This window comes from Triticum aestivum, chromosome 2D (genome assembly GCF_018294505.1).
Source record: "Triticum aestivum cultivar Chinese Spring chromosome 2D, IWGSC CS RefSeq v2.1, whole genome shotgun sequence".
NCBI lineage: Eukaryota > Viridiplantae > Streptophyta > Magnoliopsida > Poales > Poaceae > Triticum > Triticum aestivum.
In genome coordinates this window covers 537,874,718-537,894,796 of record NC_057799.1, presented here as the reverse complement: position 1 = coordinate 537,894,796, position 20,079 = coordinate 537,874,718, and the positions used below count along the sequence as shown (strand labels likewise).

The 20,079-nt window shown below is 51.7% G+C and overlaps 1 protein-coding gene across 1 annotated transcript; it reads left to right on the top strand.

Annotated features, from left to right (window-relative positions):
- Positions 1-16,081: 16,081 nt before the first annotated feature.
- Positions 16,082-17,846, top strand: LOC123049848 (putative F-box protein At2g33200). Its single transcript, XM_044472714.1, has one exon. It carries the CDS (start codon positions 16,101-16,103, stop codon positions 16,872-16,874), a length of 774 nt encoding a protein of 257 aa, XP_044328649.1. The 5' UTR covers positions 16,082-16,100; the 3' UTR covers positions 16,875-17,846.
- The last annotated feature ends 2,233 nt before the right edge of the window (positions 17,847-20,079 follow it).

The window sequence follows — 20,079 nt, the reverse complement described above, 5'->3', positions numbered from 1 at the left end:
ACCGGCATTCTTCATTTTGAGCCAGAAATTGTCTGACGGCCTTTAAGTTTTCATCAATATAGCAATAGCCTTCGGGACCGGGTTATCTTCCCTCCAATGACCCGGAGTTCTTGAATTCACTGAAACCGGCCAATTCTGCAGAGTCATGTCATTGTAGCCCCCGAGTCTCAAGACGACTCGAGGAGTTGGCTTGAGATTCTTCATACTTGGCCGTGATATAAACCGGCATATAGTTGAACAGCAGAAACGCTGGAATATGTTGAAGCCGGAAACAAGGTGGCGAGTTAATGATCTTCGCGATACTCATTGTATATCCGCACTATGAGTTATTCAATAAACTCCGTGACATGACGGTTACCTTTGCAGTAGACAATTTGTCCTGCATCAAATAATTTGCAATCCAAAGTAATTGCTCATAAATATGTAAAAAAACATACTGGATGGATTTCACCTGATATGTTAAACCGGAAATTATCCGTCGCAGAGTTGATGATCACTACGGTGAAACTGAAATCAATCACGGGCGAGTCGGTCGCGGCGTTGTAAGCCGGCGCGGACGAGAGAGTCGGTCGCGGCGTTGTAAGCCGGCGCGGACGAGAGAGTCGGCCGCGACGTTGAAAATGGCACAGATGCGGGCGAGTCGGCCGCGAGTGCGGACAAGTCAGCCACGTGTGATGATGTAGCGGGAGCAGCGATTTGCACATGTATCCGTCGAGCAGTATGGCACAGACGAGCGCTATTACAAAAATAATGTTGGCGCATGCCTTTTTGCCACACCTTTACAATGAATAATGGTCCTGCGAAAAAATACCATAGACCAGAGTAATTGTTCTCAAACAATGTAATATATGATGATAAGATTTATAGAAAGGATAGCACCTGCTATTTTCGTCGGATGAATGTGGACAGTGGAGTAGCAGTTCCTAGCCCAACTAGTACTAGTGCTTCTAGCAACAGTAGTAGCACTAGCAACCAAAATGTAGATTATCCTTGATCTCACGTGGAGTCAGTAGCACCAGTGGTTCATCTGCTCTTGTGCACGGGCAACTGTCGGCGTCTGAGGACCCTGTAGCACCTTCCCCTCGTCCGTGAGTTACAGGTTCAGCTCCAGCAACCGCAACATCTCCGCCCACGTGAGCTCCAGCAGCCGTAGTATGGGACGCGGCAGGCCAGCTCGGCGGCTCACCGGTCAGGGGAGGCTTGGCGCGTCAGGCGGCTCAGGCCGCTGCTGGAGGCGAGGGCCGGGAGCGCGCGGAGGAACGACGGACCCGGAGCCAAGGCGGTTTAAAGCCTGAAGTGGAAATCGCGACGGCGGCTCACAGACGTTGAGGCAGAGACGGCCGACGATTGATTTGGCCACGGTGGCGACTTGTCGAGGCAACGGTGGCTCAAGGGAAGTGCAAGGGCAGCTCTCCGGTGGTGCGGCAAAGGCGGCTCTGCACCGCATCGGCGGGGACGGGGCGCAGCGGTGGACCAATGGAGGTGACGCAAGGCGGGGCCGCAGCGGAGCCCAGCGACTCAGCGACGAGGTCGCGCGGGGTCTCAGGCGACTCGGTCATGGCAGAGGACTGGCCACCGATGAGCCAGCGGAGGCGGGGCGGCGCGGCAGGGGTGAGGCTTGGAGGCGGAGAACGGCGGCGACTCGGCTTGCTGGTTCGACGGAGACCGGCAACTCGGCCACGGAGTCACGCAAGCAGTGGCGAAGGAGTCCGAGTCCATCCCCGTCCACTTCCTCGTCCTGGTAGTTGTTGGTTTGACCATCCACGTCCGTCTCTCTCTTTTGTTTCGAAATCAGTAACGCCCACACGTGTGGCAACATTGCAACTCGCCCACACGACTGGATCACCGTTTAATTAAGTTTGCACGAATCTTGACACACCGAGGCAGTTTTCGTGTGTCACGTAGGACAAGGACGGTGTGCGGGCGTTGAAGAGGTCGCCCACACGCCCCACAACACGAGGTTGCCAGCTGCGCTGTGTGGGCGAATTAGTTTCTGTCCACACAACCACCACCTAGTACACGAGTGTGGACGAAGATGGCAACTGCAGTTGTACGTACATGGCAACTAGGCAAACACACATGACAACTATAATTCGTTGCTAGACGGCAACTGCAGTTGCGCGTACGTGGCAATTAAATAAACATACATGGCAACTGTGAATGGCAACTAGGTAAACACACATGGCAACTATTTGTTTGACCATATGTGGGAAGTAGTTAATCACACACGACAACTATGGTTTGATTACATGCGGCAACTACCATAAATTAGACTGGCAACTATAGTTAACCAAAACAAAGAGAGTTGTCATGCTTTTACAACCATATTTGTCATCCCGGATAACTACATCTGTCATCTCGGATGGCAACTAGATCGTCATACCGCGGGTACCTAATGTAGCTGCGCCAGGACGTGTGGGCATATTTGCTTCGTGCCACATGTGCGGGGTGGGGATAAGTAGTACTTGTTGAACGTGTGGCATGAAGTAGTTGCGTCCACACGTGTGGATAATTCTACTGTTCGACCACACACAGCCCGTGTGGCTGCCCCCTGCTCATGCCACACACGATGTGTGGGCGAATGCCTATTATGCCACACGTGTGGTAGATATCGACGTCTTTTTCTTTACCCATATTCGAGTCAAAGTAGTACTTCACGTGATTCACCGTTTTTTTTCTTAAGCTGCCACACCCATCCGAGTCCACCCTATTAAAAATAGCTACCACTTTTTTTCGATAGTACTCTCCTTAACACGTAGTTCTTCCGATTCTGAGCTTGTTACCAACGAAAAGCGGCTGCAGCTACCGGGCTCTAGGGCTTCTGGTATTTGAATTTTTTGAAAAACACATTTTCGTTGCTTAAAAAAATCTTATATCAAATACGTGAATACATACACACATTCCTAAGGCCTGGTAAAAAGCTGAGAAAAAAATACTTTATATTTTGGAAAATACAAAAGAGAAATATCTGACAGAAAATGGCACACCTTTTCTCCTATATAGTGTCAGAAATTTGTTTTTTTTCTATAGCCAAAACAAAACGAGATTTCTACCAAAACTTGCCACGGGTATTCGGAATGTGTATATGTATCCCCGTGAAAAATTACACTTTTTTTGAAACTTAAAAAATACAAATTTCAAAATGTTTAAATATAGGGAGTAGTGGAGCTCGGGTGCTGCAATCCCTCTCTTTTGTTACCAACTCCAACTTGCCTTGCATGAACTTGAAACGCTGCTATTTTCATGGGAAGATGAGGCCGTGTGTGATGGAACTCTCGATACACTCGGCACACGTAGACAAATTTATGTCCGTCTCAATGGATCGCTTCGGCTATTGCAACATAAAAAACCAATCTCTCCTCGGATCGTCGGATCGCCAAGATGCCTGTAGCGGCGCACAAGTTGTAACCTTAATCTCTGGTCTCCAATTGGTATATGTCAACTTCAAAGTTAATCACTGAGCAGATCGAAAAACGATGAGTATGCTGGTTCAACGCAAGCTTGTCCCTACGTGATTGTTCCACGCCGGTTCTTCCTCGATAGTCAGTTTCTCGATCCCTGAGTAAGATCCCTCCAAGAACTCAACACCACCGTGCGCGAACCGCACGGTGGGCGCCAACTGTCGTGGATTTGTCACGGCAGATGTCCTAGTGTGAGGACTTAGTCGTGAGGACAACGCATCTACGCGGTAGCTTGAAGGGGTTGGTCGGAATCGAGAGACGCGAGGCGGATCAATACATAAGACAAGGATTTAGACAGCTTCGGGCCCGGGAAACATCATCCGGTAATAGCCCTACATGATGTTTGTGGCTAGATCTCATTATGCTCATGAGGGAGTCGCCGCATAAGCCGGCTCCCCTTTAGTTGTGTCTAGCCTTAGCGATTATTTTCACCTCCCTCTTGGGGTGCCCTGCCCCTCCTTAGGCCTTGTTCGGTTACACCCCTCCACAAAAGGATTGGAGGGGATTTGGGGGGGGGGGGGTTGACTTGTAGGGGATCAAATCCTCCTCAATCCCTGCCAAACCCCCTTCAAATCCTTTTCAGCCGAACACAGCCTTATATATGTTGAAGGGGCGGGTTACATGACTAGTCATAGTAGGATTAGAATTACTCTATTACAAGTGGAGTCCTAGTCTTGCTTCCTTTGTAAGGGAATATTCCTTACGCTTTCCTCTTAAGCCGGCCCACCATAACATGAGCCGGCCTATTGGGCATTGGGCCTTGTCATCCGTGTGACCTGCCCGCCGGGTCACCAGTGAGTCGCAATGTTCAGGCAGGTTGCCCGTAAACCGCAGGTCCGGGCGGGTCGCCAGTGAGTCGCCAAGCTCCAGTCGGGTCATACATCCGGCGGGTTACACCACGGGGTATATCCCCAACAGCTTCCACTACGGGTTCCCTGACTAACTCGTGTATGATCTCATCACCCGCCGAGCCGTCCCCGAGTGGTCCTCCAATTTCTTTGAGTCAGACCATCCTCCCACTGGCTTCCCGACCGAGAAACTCTTTCTCAAGGAAAACCCCGTTCCGAGCAACAAACACTTTGTTCTCTTCACGGTTGTAGAAGCTACATCCCAAGGTTTTCCTCGGATATCCCACGAATATGCATTTATCCGACTTGGGTGTAAGCTTGTCTGACATAAGTCTCTTAACAAATGCTTCACAACCCCAAATCTTCAGAAAAGACAAACTGGGACTCTTCCCGGTCCACATCTCATGTGGTGTCTTGTCTACGGATTTTGATGGTACCCTGTTAAGTGTGAAAGCTGCAGTTTCTAGAGTGTATCCCCATAATGACAAGGGTAAATCCGATTTGCTCATCATTGACCGGACCATGACCAACAAGGTCATATTCCTCCGTTCCGGCACGTCCTTTCTATGTGGTGTACCCGAAGGTGTGTGCTGAGGTACTATACCTCGGCTTTTCAGATGATCATCAAACTCCTGGCTCATGTATTCACCTCCATAATCTGATCGTTGAAGCTTTATAGTCTTGCCGAGCTAATTTTCAACCTCGTTCTGAAACTCTTTGAACTTTTCAAAAGTTTTCGACTTGTGCCTCATCAAATAGATATATCCATATCTACTCAAGTCGTCAGTAAAAGTCATGAAGTACTGATAGCCGCCTCTGACAGTTGTGCTTATTGGACCGCACACATCACTGTGTATAAGCTCCAATAGCTCGGATGCCCTCTCACAACTCTTTGCAAAAGGAGACTTAGTCATCTTACCGAGCAAGCATGATTCGCCTGTCTCGAACGACCCAAAGTCGGACGAAGTTAGGAGTCCATCATCATGGAGCTTCTTCATGCGTTTCAGACTAATGTGTCCAAGCCGCCAATGCCAGAAGTATGTCGGATTTATCTCATTTGGCTTATGCCTCTTGACATTCACGTTATAGACCGGTTCCGTTTCTAGATTCAATATAAATAGCCCATCAACAATGGGTGCCGACCTCCAACGCAACAACTCTTGCTTTGTTGCCGACCCTGATGTCAATCTCCCCTTGTGCCACACGCCTAGTTGTTACCGGCCCCTGCATCGAGTTGCAAATGTGAACAACCGATCTGGTATCAAATACCCAAGAGCTACTAGATATGTTAGCAAGGTAAATGTCTATAACATATGCAACAAGTGTACCTTTGCCTCAAGAAGCATCTCCGTCCTTCTTGCCATGCTCCGCAAGCCACTTCCTATAGTTCCTCTTCTAGTGACCAGTTTCCTTGCAATGGTAGCAAATGGTCTTTGAGTCTAGTCCAGACTTCGGCGCAACAGTGGAGGTTACCGTCTCCGTGCCCTTTGCCTTAGCCTTTTTCTTGGACCAACTCTTCTTGAACTTAGCCGATTTCTGCACCATCAACACGTGATGCGTGCCTTTCTTAATATCCTGCTCTGCCACTTTGAGCATTCCATGCAATTCAGTGAGCTTCTTATCCATGCCATGCATATGATAGTTCGAGATGAACGTCCCATAGCTGGGTGGAAGAGAACCCAGAACTGCATCAGTAGCCAGCTCATCCAAGAGCGGGAAGCCACACCGATCCAAAGCTTGCACGTAACCGATCATCTTGATCACATGCGGGCTCAGTGGATCACCTTCCTTCAACTTGCAGTCCATTAAGGATCGCCAGACGTTGAACCTTTCGGTCCCAGCCTGTGTCTGAAACATGCTCTTGAGACTCTCGATCATATCGTAAGCCTCAATGTTTTCGAAATGCTGTAGCAAATCGGGCTCCATACAAGCGAGCATCAGACAGCTGATCTCCGTTGATTCATCAATGAGTTTCTTCTAGGCTTTCTTAGTTGTGGCATTAGCATTATCGGCAGGTTCCTCTGGAAGTGGATCCACTAGAACATGTTCCTTTTATCGTGCTTAAGAACAATTCTCATATTTCTATACCAGGTGGTAAAGTTTGTTCCATTCAGTTTATCCTTTTCCAGAATTGATTTCAATGCAAAGTTGGGTTGAGCAGGTGGTGCCATTGATCTACAACAGAAAATATGCAATCACTAAGCAATGTGTTTATGTAGAGTAATTATAGCCTTAAATAGAAATACTCCCACTAAAGTCGGCATCCCTTCGCAAACTCTCAGTGATTCAGGATCCGACTAGCACATGCGACTAGTGAGCTTTAGCATCACTGCTCGACAACATGCCTATACGGTAATCAACTTCTTGCTAATCGTATCTCTATATGATTCCTGTCGGCCGGGAAGGTATCTCATACCCCGGCCCCCAACCTTCTTTACCACAAGGCCAAAACCATTTTGATAGCCTTGTCAAGTTAACCTGATGCAGTGCATGTCCGTGTACGACACGAACCATTCAGTTCAAGGACACCTAGTAGCACCCTAATTTTATGAGCCCGCCACTAGACGTACTTGACGTGCGAAGGTGCAACATCGGGAATGGCAAATTGCTTGATATTAACGATGGATCTTTCTATCATTCTAACATGCATAGAAAACAAGAATAATAACAATCACAAATAAACATATATTGTGAAATAGTATGGCTCCTTCATCGATGTCCTTCCAGGTCGGCTCCGACTCCGATGACCATCTAGGAACTCCATCTTGCTTGCCACGCCGGGACCCCAAGCCACCAACCTGATCTCTATTATCCAATTACTACAACTAGTAATGAATTTTAAATAGAGTCATAGGTCGACACGCAGGTCGTTATACATTATAATGACAACACTTTGGCTCCTGCCGGCTGACAAACATGATGCGCTGGCCATGTATAAATTACACACATGCATCACATACACATGAGCCATACTATTCACATCAACCCCTGCAAATTAAAGTTATGCATAGAATCGCATTCTACCGGTTTCAGTGATCGTGTACGAAATACAAGGCGATACGCACACGGCGGTCCCATCTGTACTCCGATAACGCCGGATTTTTTTTCTGATCTGACCGATCTCATCGACCATCGCGAATCCGATTCGGATTTACGTTTCACGGTTAACCCCGATGGCGGATTCCGGCTAGTAGGGGTAGGTTGTGTCACGACCTCATCAATTCCGATTACCAGAAAACATAGCCACATCGACCCCATGTGCAGTTGATCTCATCAACCATGCACATAGCCGATCTCATAAACGACAACAGATCTCATCTGCCGCCTCCACATATCTATTATGCATACGATCTGAATCCAAATCCTATAGCAGAGGCTCTGATACCACTGTTGTGATCTACGGTAGGGTGCGTCGACTGCAAATTAAAATTTTCCTATGCGCAGAACGACCAAGAACATGCTACGGGAATGGATCATAGATCATTACCACTAGACGCGCAGTGCCGTGCAGCGGAAGAAGAGTTGGGGCAGCACGTCCGCGTGGTTCATCTCCTCCTCGTCCGATATCCCTCGAACAACTAGTCGGATGATCCCTTGTACAGGTTCGCCGGAGCGGCGTAGGTGCACCGCCTCTAACGGTATCCGCGCATGCAAGAGGAACGTCGTGCGGCGGACTGCTAGGTCCGATCACACAACCAGCGGCGAGTGGAGGTGTCTATTCGCAACACATGCAAACCCTAGTGAGAGCGCCGAAGCGATCAACCAATGAGTGTGCCACACCCCCACTTTATATAGGCGTCCGCCAAGGGCCCAACACTTGGGCCTCGCACGGACCCTAAAGCCCGAAATCTGTTCGGCCGAGATCCGAGTCCGAGTAGGATCGCATCTAACTCGTGGAGTCGGATCGAGCCTCACAGGTTCCTTCCCTTAAGCGTGCGACCCCTTAGGTTCAAGTCGGCTTGGTCGCAGGTCGGATCACCTCCGACCCGCTCGGCTGGTAGCGGCCTCTAGCAAGGCGTGCCGACCACCAAGTAGACAATGAAGCTGGTTGGTGAACCTGTACAACATGCCACACTTATGTTCCCTTTGCCTCACGATATATGTTGTCGGGCTCAACGCGAGTCTGTCATCCTTGTGCTAGCCCGACCTCTTTCTCATTCCAGTGATGCCAACCATAAACCGGATTATCTCATAATCCATGTCGCATGGCCATGCTTATCTTGGCCGGATCACACGAGGGGCCCAGAGTATATCTCTCCTGATGGGAAGGGAAAATCCCATCTTGCTCGATCATGTCTCGTAGCATGGGACTGGACAAGCCCGAAACCTACTTTTGTAACTACCCAGTCACGGAATAGTGTTTGGTCAGCCAAAAGCAGGTCTGTCACCATCCCGAGTACATGCGCCAGCTCAGGTCTTAGGACATAGAACGTATGTTGTACTAGAGACTCACAGATGACATACCGCTGCGTCTCATAGGTGGGTCTGTCCGACTCGGACCTTATCTCGACTTGGATCCGGCTACGTCGAATCCGACCAGATCCTTCCGTGTCCATATTATCCGGTTAGCATCCAATCCTCCATGGCTAGTGAGACCAAGCGGTGTCATATGCTAGTCTAGTCGGCTGCGCGTCCACACAACCCTTTCGATTAGGGACATTTTAGGAGAGTCATCATACAATGCATAGTCCCACAAACAAGTCATGTACTTGTTGATACACATCATTAATAATGTCCAATGACTCTCTTTATTCATAAACACATAGGAAATATCATCATACATGATTGCCTCTAGGGCATATCTCCAACACTCAGTCCCTCTCTCCTACGTAAAAGCTGACACTGTCTTACGCAAGTATAAGTATAGCTCTGTTTAATCTGTTGTATTTGCATATGCAAAGGAAGTGTATAAAACCTGCACGAATCTTGACGAAAGTGGCGAACGGTGGATTACACACCTGTACATTCCGGCACAGGTAAAAAACTTTTTCGAAGTATTGACACTATGATGTCATTCGGCCTTGGAGTCCTTGTTCTGACACGAAGCCCACCTGTACAAATTCCACAAAAATATCGTGTTTCTAACTTCTGCTGCACTGTGTACAAAACCGATCAAAATGTCAAGAAAATCCTCATGCTTCAACCGTGAAGCACGCCAGAACCTACTAATGGTCTCGGGGGAGAGCCCACTAAGCTTAGAGCATCTCTACCAGACCCCGTATAAAGCCGCGACCCACAAAATAATCGTCAAAATATGGGTCGGTGCGGAAAATGCTGCCCGACCAGACCCCGCAAATGTGTCCGACCCGTAAATTTTTTTGAGGGGCGCTGCAAAATCCCATCCCCAACCCGCGAAAACACAGATTTCCGCCTCGCCCCCTACGGTGCCCCATATCCCAGGAAAGCGGTCGGCGGGAGGGACATTTCATCCCGCGCCCTTTCCCCACCCCCTTCCGCCATTGCCCGCCATTGGTTCCGCCGGTCTGTTGCCGGCGATTTCGGGCAAATCTGCGGCGGAATCACGCCACGAGGGCGCCCCTACCCTCGTCCACCGAGCCACTGCACTAGCTTCCCGGATCCGCCGATCCGAGCCGCCCCTAGTCGTTGTCGCCGCCCGGGTTCCACCGCCCCCGAGCCGCCCCTAGTCGCCGTTGCCGCCTCGGGATCCACCGCCGGAGAGCCACCGCCCCCGAGCAACCGGTGAGTTTGTATTCGTGCTTGCGCCGAGCGGTATGCATACTTGGTTAACGCGGCGCGTGTATTTGTGATTTTAGATGGAATTGAGCCCGTGCGAGAAGTTTTTGCTCGACGATTCGTCCAATTCAGACGACTCGGATGTTGAGATGCTACTTGTCAACTACCGCCAGCAGACGTTGGTGATGACCCTTGCCGTCAAGGAGCACGAAGATGAGAACCGAAAGAGGCGGCGAGGATCGACCATCGGCCGTCTTTGCATTCCTTGAAATCGCCATCTCGGGAACGAGATGTTGATGCAAGACTACTTCGCGGAGAATCCAACATATCCACCACACCTCTTTGGGAGAAGGTGCCAAATGCACTGATCCCTCTTTGTAAAAATTGACATTTTTCTTATATTGCAAATTACTAATTCTGAATATGTGTATATGTGTCAAATTCAGATAAAACCGCATCTTATATGCGGGCCGGCGCGGGCGCCGGCCAAGCAGACCCCGCATGGCGGAACTATAAAACGGAATATTCGCGAATATTCTGTTTTACAGTTTCGTCACCATGCGGGGTCTGCCCTGCCGGCGCCCGCGCAGGCCCGCAATACCGTTTTTCGGCAAACTGTAAATGAGTTTTGCGGGTCGACGATATACGGGGTCTGCTAGAAATGCTCTTAAGAGCATCACGCAAGCTGCAATTCCCTTAAAAGGCGTCCCTTCCACCGTCAAAACTGAAAGAGCACTTGGATATAATCAATTAACCAATACCAGGGCCCAATTTTGCTGCCAATGAACATCAACCTCACACTTCTACCCATTTTCTTTTTTTGCGGGGTAAAGGAAGATTTCATTACTCAAGGAGGCATATCAGCCTTCGAAAGGTTTACAACAAAGTCCAGCCCTGAGCACAGCCAAACTGCAATGCGGGGTGTAGCACGTCCATACGCAGCAAGCGCATGACTAACCTTATTCTGCGAGCGACTAATAAGAGTAAAAGAAATCTCCCTACGAGCATCTTGTGCTAGTCTTCAAATCTCCTCAATGAGCACACGGTACTGCGATCTATCTCCAGTACGTGCTAGCAGCATAGCCACCGCTTCTGCATAGTCAAGCTCAACCATAATGGGCAGGTTCCTACGGTAAAGCGCAAGTTCCAGGCCCTCTCTGCACGCAGCCAGCTGTGCCTCAAGGCCATTATCGCATGTAAGGAGCTGTCTACAAGCAGTATAGATGATGTTGCCTTTGTCATCACGAAGAATCATACCACCCCCTGCCTCTCCGGTTGGAGAGACATGGCTGCCATCTGTATTGAGCTTAGCCCACCCCGGTGGAGGAGGGGTCCAGTGCAACTCCGGCTTGGGCACTTCCTTTGCGTGTATAACCGGGAGGCTATCATGCACCACCATTTTCCCTTTCTTCAAGTCGCCATGAGGGTGTTGATGGATACAAAGCAGTGAGGTGATGTACCCATGGAGGAAACGGCGAGATGCTTCTGTTGGGGGCGGCGCCTTATCATGTGTGATCTCATTCCGCACATACCAAGCTCTCCATATGGTCATAAGGACAACCATACGCGTCGTTTCTGTTAGCGGCTCAAGGAGGGAGAGTAGCCACTCCGGACCATCGTTGCATATAGTATCCACCTTCGGGATTGGCCAATCCAAGGCCATGGCACGCCACAATTCACGAGCCAATGGGCACCTGCAGAACGCATGGAACCCGTCCTCACGTTCCTGGCTTCCTCTGAAGTTCCCACTATGGTAGAACTGCACATAGATGTGCCTTCTTTCTTCCCCAATAAGTAATACTTCACCAGTATGACAATCTTGGGCTCTCTTTTTAGGTTCAAGTGGAGCTGGTTTTAAAGAAAAAAATAACGCTTACAAGAACATCAATGTCATTCTGGAGCTAAGAAGCTCTCACTCATGCACCTTGGACGACAGAGGTCATAGTTTTATAATGAGGCCAACACGACGGAGGTCCAAGGTTGACATAGATAGGTAGAAACTGGTAGAGCTTCAAGACATTGGAGACTACACGATCTTCCTTGGGTTCAATGCCGTTGTGTGCCTTTCGACCAAGGTCACAACATTAGGGCAACTCTAACTGGCCCTTAAAAAATAGAGGAGGATATTGCTGAGTAACCTTAGTGGAGTATATTTACTCCACTAAGTTTTGATCGGTTTTAGTTGATCCCTTAAATTTAGCGAAGTAAGGTTATCTTTTTTGTTTATTCATTTCATCGAACATCTGCCATGCGTGTCCGCGATGATGATGACCACGCCGGAAACGCCGGCAGGTCGATGATGTGAGCCATGTCCCTTCCTCTGTCTTCTTCCTTCTCCACTTTCATCCTCTCGAACATCACCTGCGAAGAAGATGAGCAAACCTGCATGAGACATGGATTTGCGACGAACAACAGCACGAATTGCCCGGCGAAGAATGGTGGGATAGTCTTATTTACCTTGGTGGCTTTTGGCTCCAGAAGTAGCATGTTGGCGAGGACCAGTCCCAGCTCGTTGAGCAAGTTGAAGCTCTCGGCGCTCCGCGAAGGAGCTCCGGTCGCAGCCGAGCACGTGCACAGCGAGGGCTAGGCCGACGCACTACGCTGTGGCACGGAAGTACACCGGGTACATGAGTAATGCTACACGCATGGAGTGGGTTTTACGGATTCAACGGGCTGTGGTTATGTGTCAGTTTGTGATTCATATTAGAAGGGAGGTGGGGCCCACCCCCATGAGAATCAGGGGAGAGACTGGTTCGCACTGAGTAGCCCGTGGCAGGCCCGTAATGTTCCGTGCGTCTAGGATTATCGTCAGGTACAGCTTGCTCTGCACCACGCCGAGCTGCTGTCGGGGCAGCGATGCAGAGAGGACGTGGCTCGACATGAACGTCACCCACATGCATGCGCCGGACACCGTGGTGAACACCCACAGGTGCATCACCGTCATCCCGGTGCGCGCCACCTCCATGGGCAAGGTCACCGGTGAGGTCGGAGGTCGCCTCCGACGACAATGGAGCTTTATGCAAGTCACGTGCAGGTCACAAGGAGGCCTTTGCGTGAAGAAATTTATTTTGGGCCGCCTTGAGATACAGTATATATCAAGGGATGGGACAGGCATCGAAGGATAATTTTTTCTCCACTAACCGTTTTAGGGGATCGGCTAGATGCGACGCAAGGGACAAAAAACGAATTTATCCTCCCTTACGGCGGGATTGAGAATCGGTTAGAGTTGCCCTTAGAACCAAACTCGTCGAACGATACAATGTGATGAGGAGCCCTCTTACAAAGCAGATCAAAAGATACAACAATAACCTAGAACAAGCTAACACCTCGCGGAGACCCAACCACGACTCCTGAGCTCCACGACAACGCCTCCAAAAAGGTGAAGGCGCGAAGCGTCGCTGCTGCCGAGTCCAAGCAAACAGACATAGGTTTTCACCCAGAGCCCTGGCATAACGAGACCCATGATGACCACTCCATGAAGCAAGTGGCACACACAGGCGTCATGACGTTGGTGCCAGGTAGCGCAAAGCTTTCGCTCGGACACTCGCCTACAACCAGGAGGAGTGTCAATCAACACCTTCACGAGAGCCAACCATCCACACCAGATCTAAGCACTGCTAGAGAAGACCGGAGCCTCCCACAACACCACCCCTTGCCGCCCACAAGACCAGAAGTAGAGTCACCACCGCTACCACGACGCCTGCCGGAAAGCCAACCGTGAAGCCCGCCATCCGAGATTGCCGCCCCGACATCCACGGCCCCGGACATCACCGGCCATCCACATCACGACCCCCCACCACGGTACTAAGAGTGAAAGTGACCTCCTTTCACTCCTAGCCTGGCATCAGCCACCGGATCTAGGTTAGCGCCTCCACATTAGGAGGCACCCACACCTGCTTCCCCTACCGGTTCTGGTAAACCGTGGGGATGGAATCCAGTGACTGCCGACGGCTGCCGCCGAGCAAGCTCGAATAACGCCATGTACATGGCCACCGGAGTCAATCTATCCGACAACATGACGGCATCCGAAGAGCCCAAATCGGACCGACGCCATCAGCAAGCAGCAGACACGAAGATCACAACGCGAAGGAAACCAACGCGGACCAAGACAGCCCTTCGTACCGACGTGCCAAAGGTCGTCCACCACCACGAACCAAATCCACGCCGCACACCGAAGACGCCCACGACACGGATCACACCGCCTCCAAACCACAACAGTCGTGCCACCCCATCGCCAGCCGGAGAGCACGGGAAACGCCGCCAACGACCGCCACCCAGACCAAGCCCATCCTCACAGACCTAGAGCGGAAGCTCCGACCTGCCTCGGGCCTAGATCTGGCCCGCTCGAGCACAAACCCTAGGTCCCAACCATCCTCCATCGTGCGAGCATTTCGCACGCCACCAGCTCGGACCTAGAAGAGGGGAGGACGCCACCACCGCCCGCACCCACCAACAACCATCAGCCACCGCCGCCTGAGCCGCCGAGGTCGCGCCGTTGACCCATGCCACCACCAAGGACCGGACGAGCCTGAGCAGGGCAGTGCCATCATGCGAGCACCCCCCTGTTCAGCTCGTCCCCGGCCGGGTCCACGGTCCACACCCAACAAGGCCGGAGCAGCGCCCAAGCCGCAGATCTACCCAGGACCCGCAACCCGCAATCACGTCGTCCCACCCGAGCTAGACCAGCGCCGCCTGCAACCCACTGCCGTCGCCCCGCAGCCACCACGGCGACAACGCCCGCCCGCGCCCCTGCTCGGCCGAGTGCCTCGCCGCCGCCACGCCCTGCGCCAGTGTCGCACCCCTGCCGAGACGCCGCCGCAGCCGCACTCTAGAGAGGGAGGAGGAGCCCCGCCGCCGCTGACGCCAACCGGGCTTCGCCCTCCGGTGGCAGCGGGGGAAGGGGAGGAAGGGGAAGGCCTGTGGGAGTGGAGGCTAGGGTTCGCCCCACCGCCGCTCGTGAGAGCGACGCAGGCGAAGCGGTGTACATAATACTCCCTTTGTAAAGAAATATAAGATCTTTTTTTTTCAATAAAGGATATAAGATCATTTAGATCACTAAAGTTGCATCGATTCCAATGTTTTTCTTCCATGTGATAAGCTGGCGAGGTTGTCAACTGGGTCGATCTTCTGTTGGAGTTGGATTGGATTATATGTGGGGCTTGGACGTAAAGAAACGCATGTATATTCTGACATTTTGGTGGCTCTGGTGGAGGTATGCGGAATAAGCTAAGGAAGGGAGAGCTAGTTGTGTCAGCGGGCGAACTTGCGAGGCGTACACGCAGCGCAGTCATGGAATACATGGAGGTCTATCTTATTCTGAACCAAAGAAAATTGTTGTCGACAAATGGGCACCACCACCTGAGTAGATGGTGAAGCTCAATGCGGACGGATCCTTAGTTCCAGGTGATGAGCATGCCGGCTGGGGCGTGGTGTCGAGAGACTCGGAGGGGGGCCAGTGTGGCCGCAAGTGAGGGCAAGCAAGACCATATACATGATGCCTTTTGCGGCTGAAGTTCTGGCTCTCTCTAATGCCGTGGCCCTTGCGGCTGACTTGGGTATACTGAGGGTGGTGTTTGAACGGACTCGAAACTGCTAGTTGAGGCCATGGACTTCACGAGAGTCGACTCTGCTTACGCGGCTGTCATTGAGAACACCAAGTTTCAGCTTTAGACGTGGTTTTCTAAACATGTAATAGAGGTTTGTCGTCGTAGTGCAAATGCGGTAGCACATGAGCTAGCTAATATTGGACACTTGTACCCTATGAACCAGATTATGGAATGATCGAGGGTCTGATGTACCAGTCCAAGTGGCTGCTTGTGCTTCGAGTGATCTGCCTGAGCACCGTTAGGTTATAAAGTTTTGCTTGCTGTCAAAAAAGAAAATTACTAACCTGGCCAACCCTATTCCCGTACGGAATTTAAACGTGGCAGGCTAAAGTTACCTGCACAACTAGACGTGTTCGAAGTACTATAACCTGGCCAACCCTATTCCCGTTCGGAAACTAAACGCAGCGGGCTAAAGTTCCTGGCATATATAAAGATGTACTAGGGCTAGTCTTCGATTCGCCGGCACCGCCAGATAGCACCACCCACGAACGATGGAAGCAGTAACCTTGTCCGCCGTCTCCATCGGGGCGACCAATGACAAGGAGGCGCAACGAAGGTCAATCGCTCCGACAGATGCGCCCGACGCCGCCGATTGGTCTGGCCTGCTGCAGGACCTCCTGCTGGCCATCATGGCGGCGCTGGATGTCCCCAGCCTCGTCCGTTCCGGCGCCGTCTGCACGTCCTGGCGGGACGCCTACAGCACCTTCCGCCTCCCCGCGCTGAAGCAAGCGCCGTGCCTGCTCTACGCCTGCGACGAGTACGGACCCAAGGAGGCCGCCCTGTACTGCCCCTCCACCAACGCCACCTTCCGTGTCCCCTTCCCCGGCCCACCGCACGAGAAGCGAGGCTTCGTCTTCTCGTGCCACGGCTGGGTGTTCGCTGCCGATGAAGTCGGCGACCCGTACCTCTTCAACCCCATCACCGGCGTCCAGGCCGCGCTCCCGCCGGTCAAGACGCTCTCGGGCCGCGACGAGGACTTCTACGACGATGAAGGCAAGCATGTCATCGACCCCGGGAGTGATGACGAGAACGAAGACCAGAAAACCAGCATCCTCTGGGCACGAGATTCAGAGTATATCCGGGTCGCCATCTCCTCCGCAGCCGAGGTGACTGCATGCACTGTCCTGATCATGCACAATCCAGATTCGATGCTCTCGTTTGCCAAGCCGGGCGATAAGCGGTGGACATTGCTCCCCAACCTTCAAACACGTCAAACCGGTGGTGTCAGTGATGTTCTTTACAACGATAAGGACGGCCTGTTCTAAGTTCTACATAATACTGCCTCCATCAGTGCTGTGGATCTCAATTGGCCTCAGCCGAGGCTGACCATGACCATTCGTCCCACGTCGAGAATGAGGATTTATAATATGTATCTCGTCGTCGCGCCGTCGGGCCAACTCCTGCAGGTGTGGAGGATGCAGAATACCATAGATACCCCACTCGAGAATCGCACGACATACAAAGACATTGTGCCGTATGTGATCGATGATCGTATTGAATTGGCAAACAAAAATGGCGGCGACAGGCTTAATGAAACTGTCATCGATGACCAACAACACATTGACGGTAAGGAGCGGCGTGATAACGAGGTCAAGACGACAGAGGTCCTAGTCTTCAAGGTTGACATGGATAGGCAGAAACTGGTAGAGCTTCAGGACATTGGAGAGTGCGCAATCTTTCTTGGGTACAATGCCGATGTGTGCCTTTCGACCAAGGACACAACATTGGAACCAAACTGCATGTATCTCACGGACGATTTTGACCATCCATCATGTATGCCGATGTTGCGGAAAGATCTTGGTATCTGGAACATCATGAAGAGGATTATGCAGAAGCTTGACGATGCGTGGCCAATCATGCATTCCTGGCTAGATTTACCGGCTCTAATTTGGATCACACCAAGTTTAGCGTCGCCGGTGTGCTTGGCGCCGCCTATTGCGGGGAGGGCAGCGACCACGGCACGACGTGCGAGGAGGGCCCAATGCCGGCGTGAACTCGCGAGTGGGGTCCACCCAGGGGCCGCCGATGGCTTAGGATGGCCGCCGGTCGGACTCCTGGCGATGGCTGCGGACCGGGAGGGGGCGGCGGTTTTTAATTATTATTTTTGGGATTGCATGATGACGATTGGTAGGATAGCGGAACGTACGCTTGTATGTATGGCACACACGTTTCGGCGAGTGAACATGCGAAAGTGTGTACCTTTTGTCAAAGAACTTGCATTGATTATGTTTTTCCTTTGTTTATCTATATACTAGCACATATGTCTGTGCGTTGCAACGGGTAAAATATGTTGTTATTTGATTTTGAGCTATTGAACTAATTTTTTTAATGTGTAATAGAAATATATAGGCTGAAAAATCTAGACATATACTCTTTAGATCTTTATAAGGGAAAAAACTCAAAACAACAATAGAAAAATACACTTTGCTGGTAACTTAAATTTTTCCTGACGGACCACATCATAAGTACCATCTGGCATATGAAAATGCCAAAGGTGGCATGTGATTAGGAAAACGTTATTTTTAAGTCGGATGATTTCGTCTCGCGCAAACCGCCTCCAGCGTGCACCACGTGTCCCGTGGAGGCCCACCCACCGCCCACCGCTTCCTTATCTTCTGCCAAGAGGCACACAAGCCACCTATTCTTTTATCGAAAAAGGCTTTCGCCCCGCTTTATAAATAAAGCAAACCACCATAGCCGAACGGTATACATAAGTTCACCCACACACACAGTCACATGAACATAGAGTACAAATAGGTTCTGCTGAGGGCACAGCTCAACAAGCCCTAAAAAAAACCAAAGGCGGGTCAACCGCGGTAGCAGGAAGGAGCTAATCCGGCTCGGGCGGTGGAGGAGGGAGCGGCGGTGCCAAGCGAAGAGCCATCGCGCGAAGGTCGGAGATGATGGTGGTGATGGCGTCTCGGTCCTGGTGACGGCTAAGCGGCCGCCAGAGCTACAAGTAACCACATAATTTGAACACAGTATCAGTAACGCGTCGGAGAGGAACCCGCTGAATGACAAACTTATTACACACAGTTCAGAGCGTCCATGCGAGCACCCCAATGAGCAGCCACCTAATGTGGCGGCCCGACATAGGGGAGGCCTGAATCTCGGCGAGGAGATCATGGAAGTTGGTGTTACACCAAACACCACCGATCGCCTCGCGGAGGCAGCCCTAGAGGAACTGGGCGGACACGCACGAGAGAGGCATCCGAATGAGCAGCCACCTATTCTTTTTCCTCTTTCCCTGTACGAGATCCCCTTCGTCTCTATCACCTTCCCCTCTATTTGCTCCTCTCCGCCATGGATATGCTCTCAAGCTGTAGCCCCCCAAGTCCGTACTCTCCGTTCAATGTTTTGCAAAGCCATCGCCGTGAAGTGAAGCAAAGATGGCCATTGCCGCCGCGCGGCGTTGCAACACTCGTTGGCTCAGCCGGTGGTGGGATGCAGCGCTTACCGGCATTGCAGGGGAGACATGCGCTGTGCTCACCCGCGTTGCAGGGGACACCGGTGCTGCCATGCGGCGCCCACTGGCGTTGCTAGCTGCGTGGGAAACGACGCCGCGGGATGGCATCGGTGCTACAGACCGTCGTCCGGCGTGATGTCGCAGGATGGCATCGGTGCTGCAGACCGGCGTCCGGCGTGACGCGCTCGCGGTGCTGCAGAGTGCAGACCAGCGTCTGGCGTGACGGGCTCGCGGTGCCGCAGAAGACGATGGTGCCATCATGGCTGCAACGGAGCGCCGCGCGGGTCGTTGAAGCTCCGCCGGGGCTGCAATGAAGCGCCGCCGGAGCTGCAACGAAGCGCCCCGGAGCTGCAATGAAGCCCCGTCGGTGCTGCAGTGGAGCTTCGCCGCGTCGTCGCGGTTGCAATGGAGCGTCGCGGGGTCGTAGGCTGCAATGGAGCTCCGTCGGCATTGGAGCGTCGTTGCTGCTGCAATGGAGCTTCGCCGGCGCCGGCGGTGCCACCTTGCAGCTTTGTCTCGCCATCGGAAGTTACATTGGAGCTTCGCTGGAGGGCAATAGAGCTTCACCGGCGCCGGCGGTGCCACGTTGCAGCTTTGTCTCGCCGTCGAAGGTTGCATTGAAGCTTCACTGGAGGGTGTCGTTGGGGGTGCGCTCGATGTTTTTGGCATGGATAGCACTTGGAGACTCTCGGTGCTGCGGTGCTGCGTCAGATAGGACGACCACTGACGCTAGAATGGACGGCTGGCTAGGCGGATGATTTCCTGCTGATCCGTAGCACCCGCTATGGGGAAATCCTGAAGGCTCTAATCTTTCAAAGACAAACCATCCTTCGGCACTATCAAGATTTGTGCACAAAGACGCCGCCATTCGACTGCAAAGACGCTGCCTAGGTAAATACCTTCACTTTGCAAGGAATTCGTGATATCTTCGATATCCTTCTTGCAAAATTCATTTGCTACAGATAAAAGGATCGCTTGCATATTTTAATATGTAAGGGCATCTC

Bases quoted from the DNA above. Each gene is read 5' to 3' on its own strand.
- LOC123049848 (XM_044472714.1), top strand. From the start codon at position 16,101: ATGGAAGCAGTAACCTTGTCCGCCGTCTCCATCGGGGCGACCAATGAC.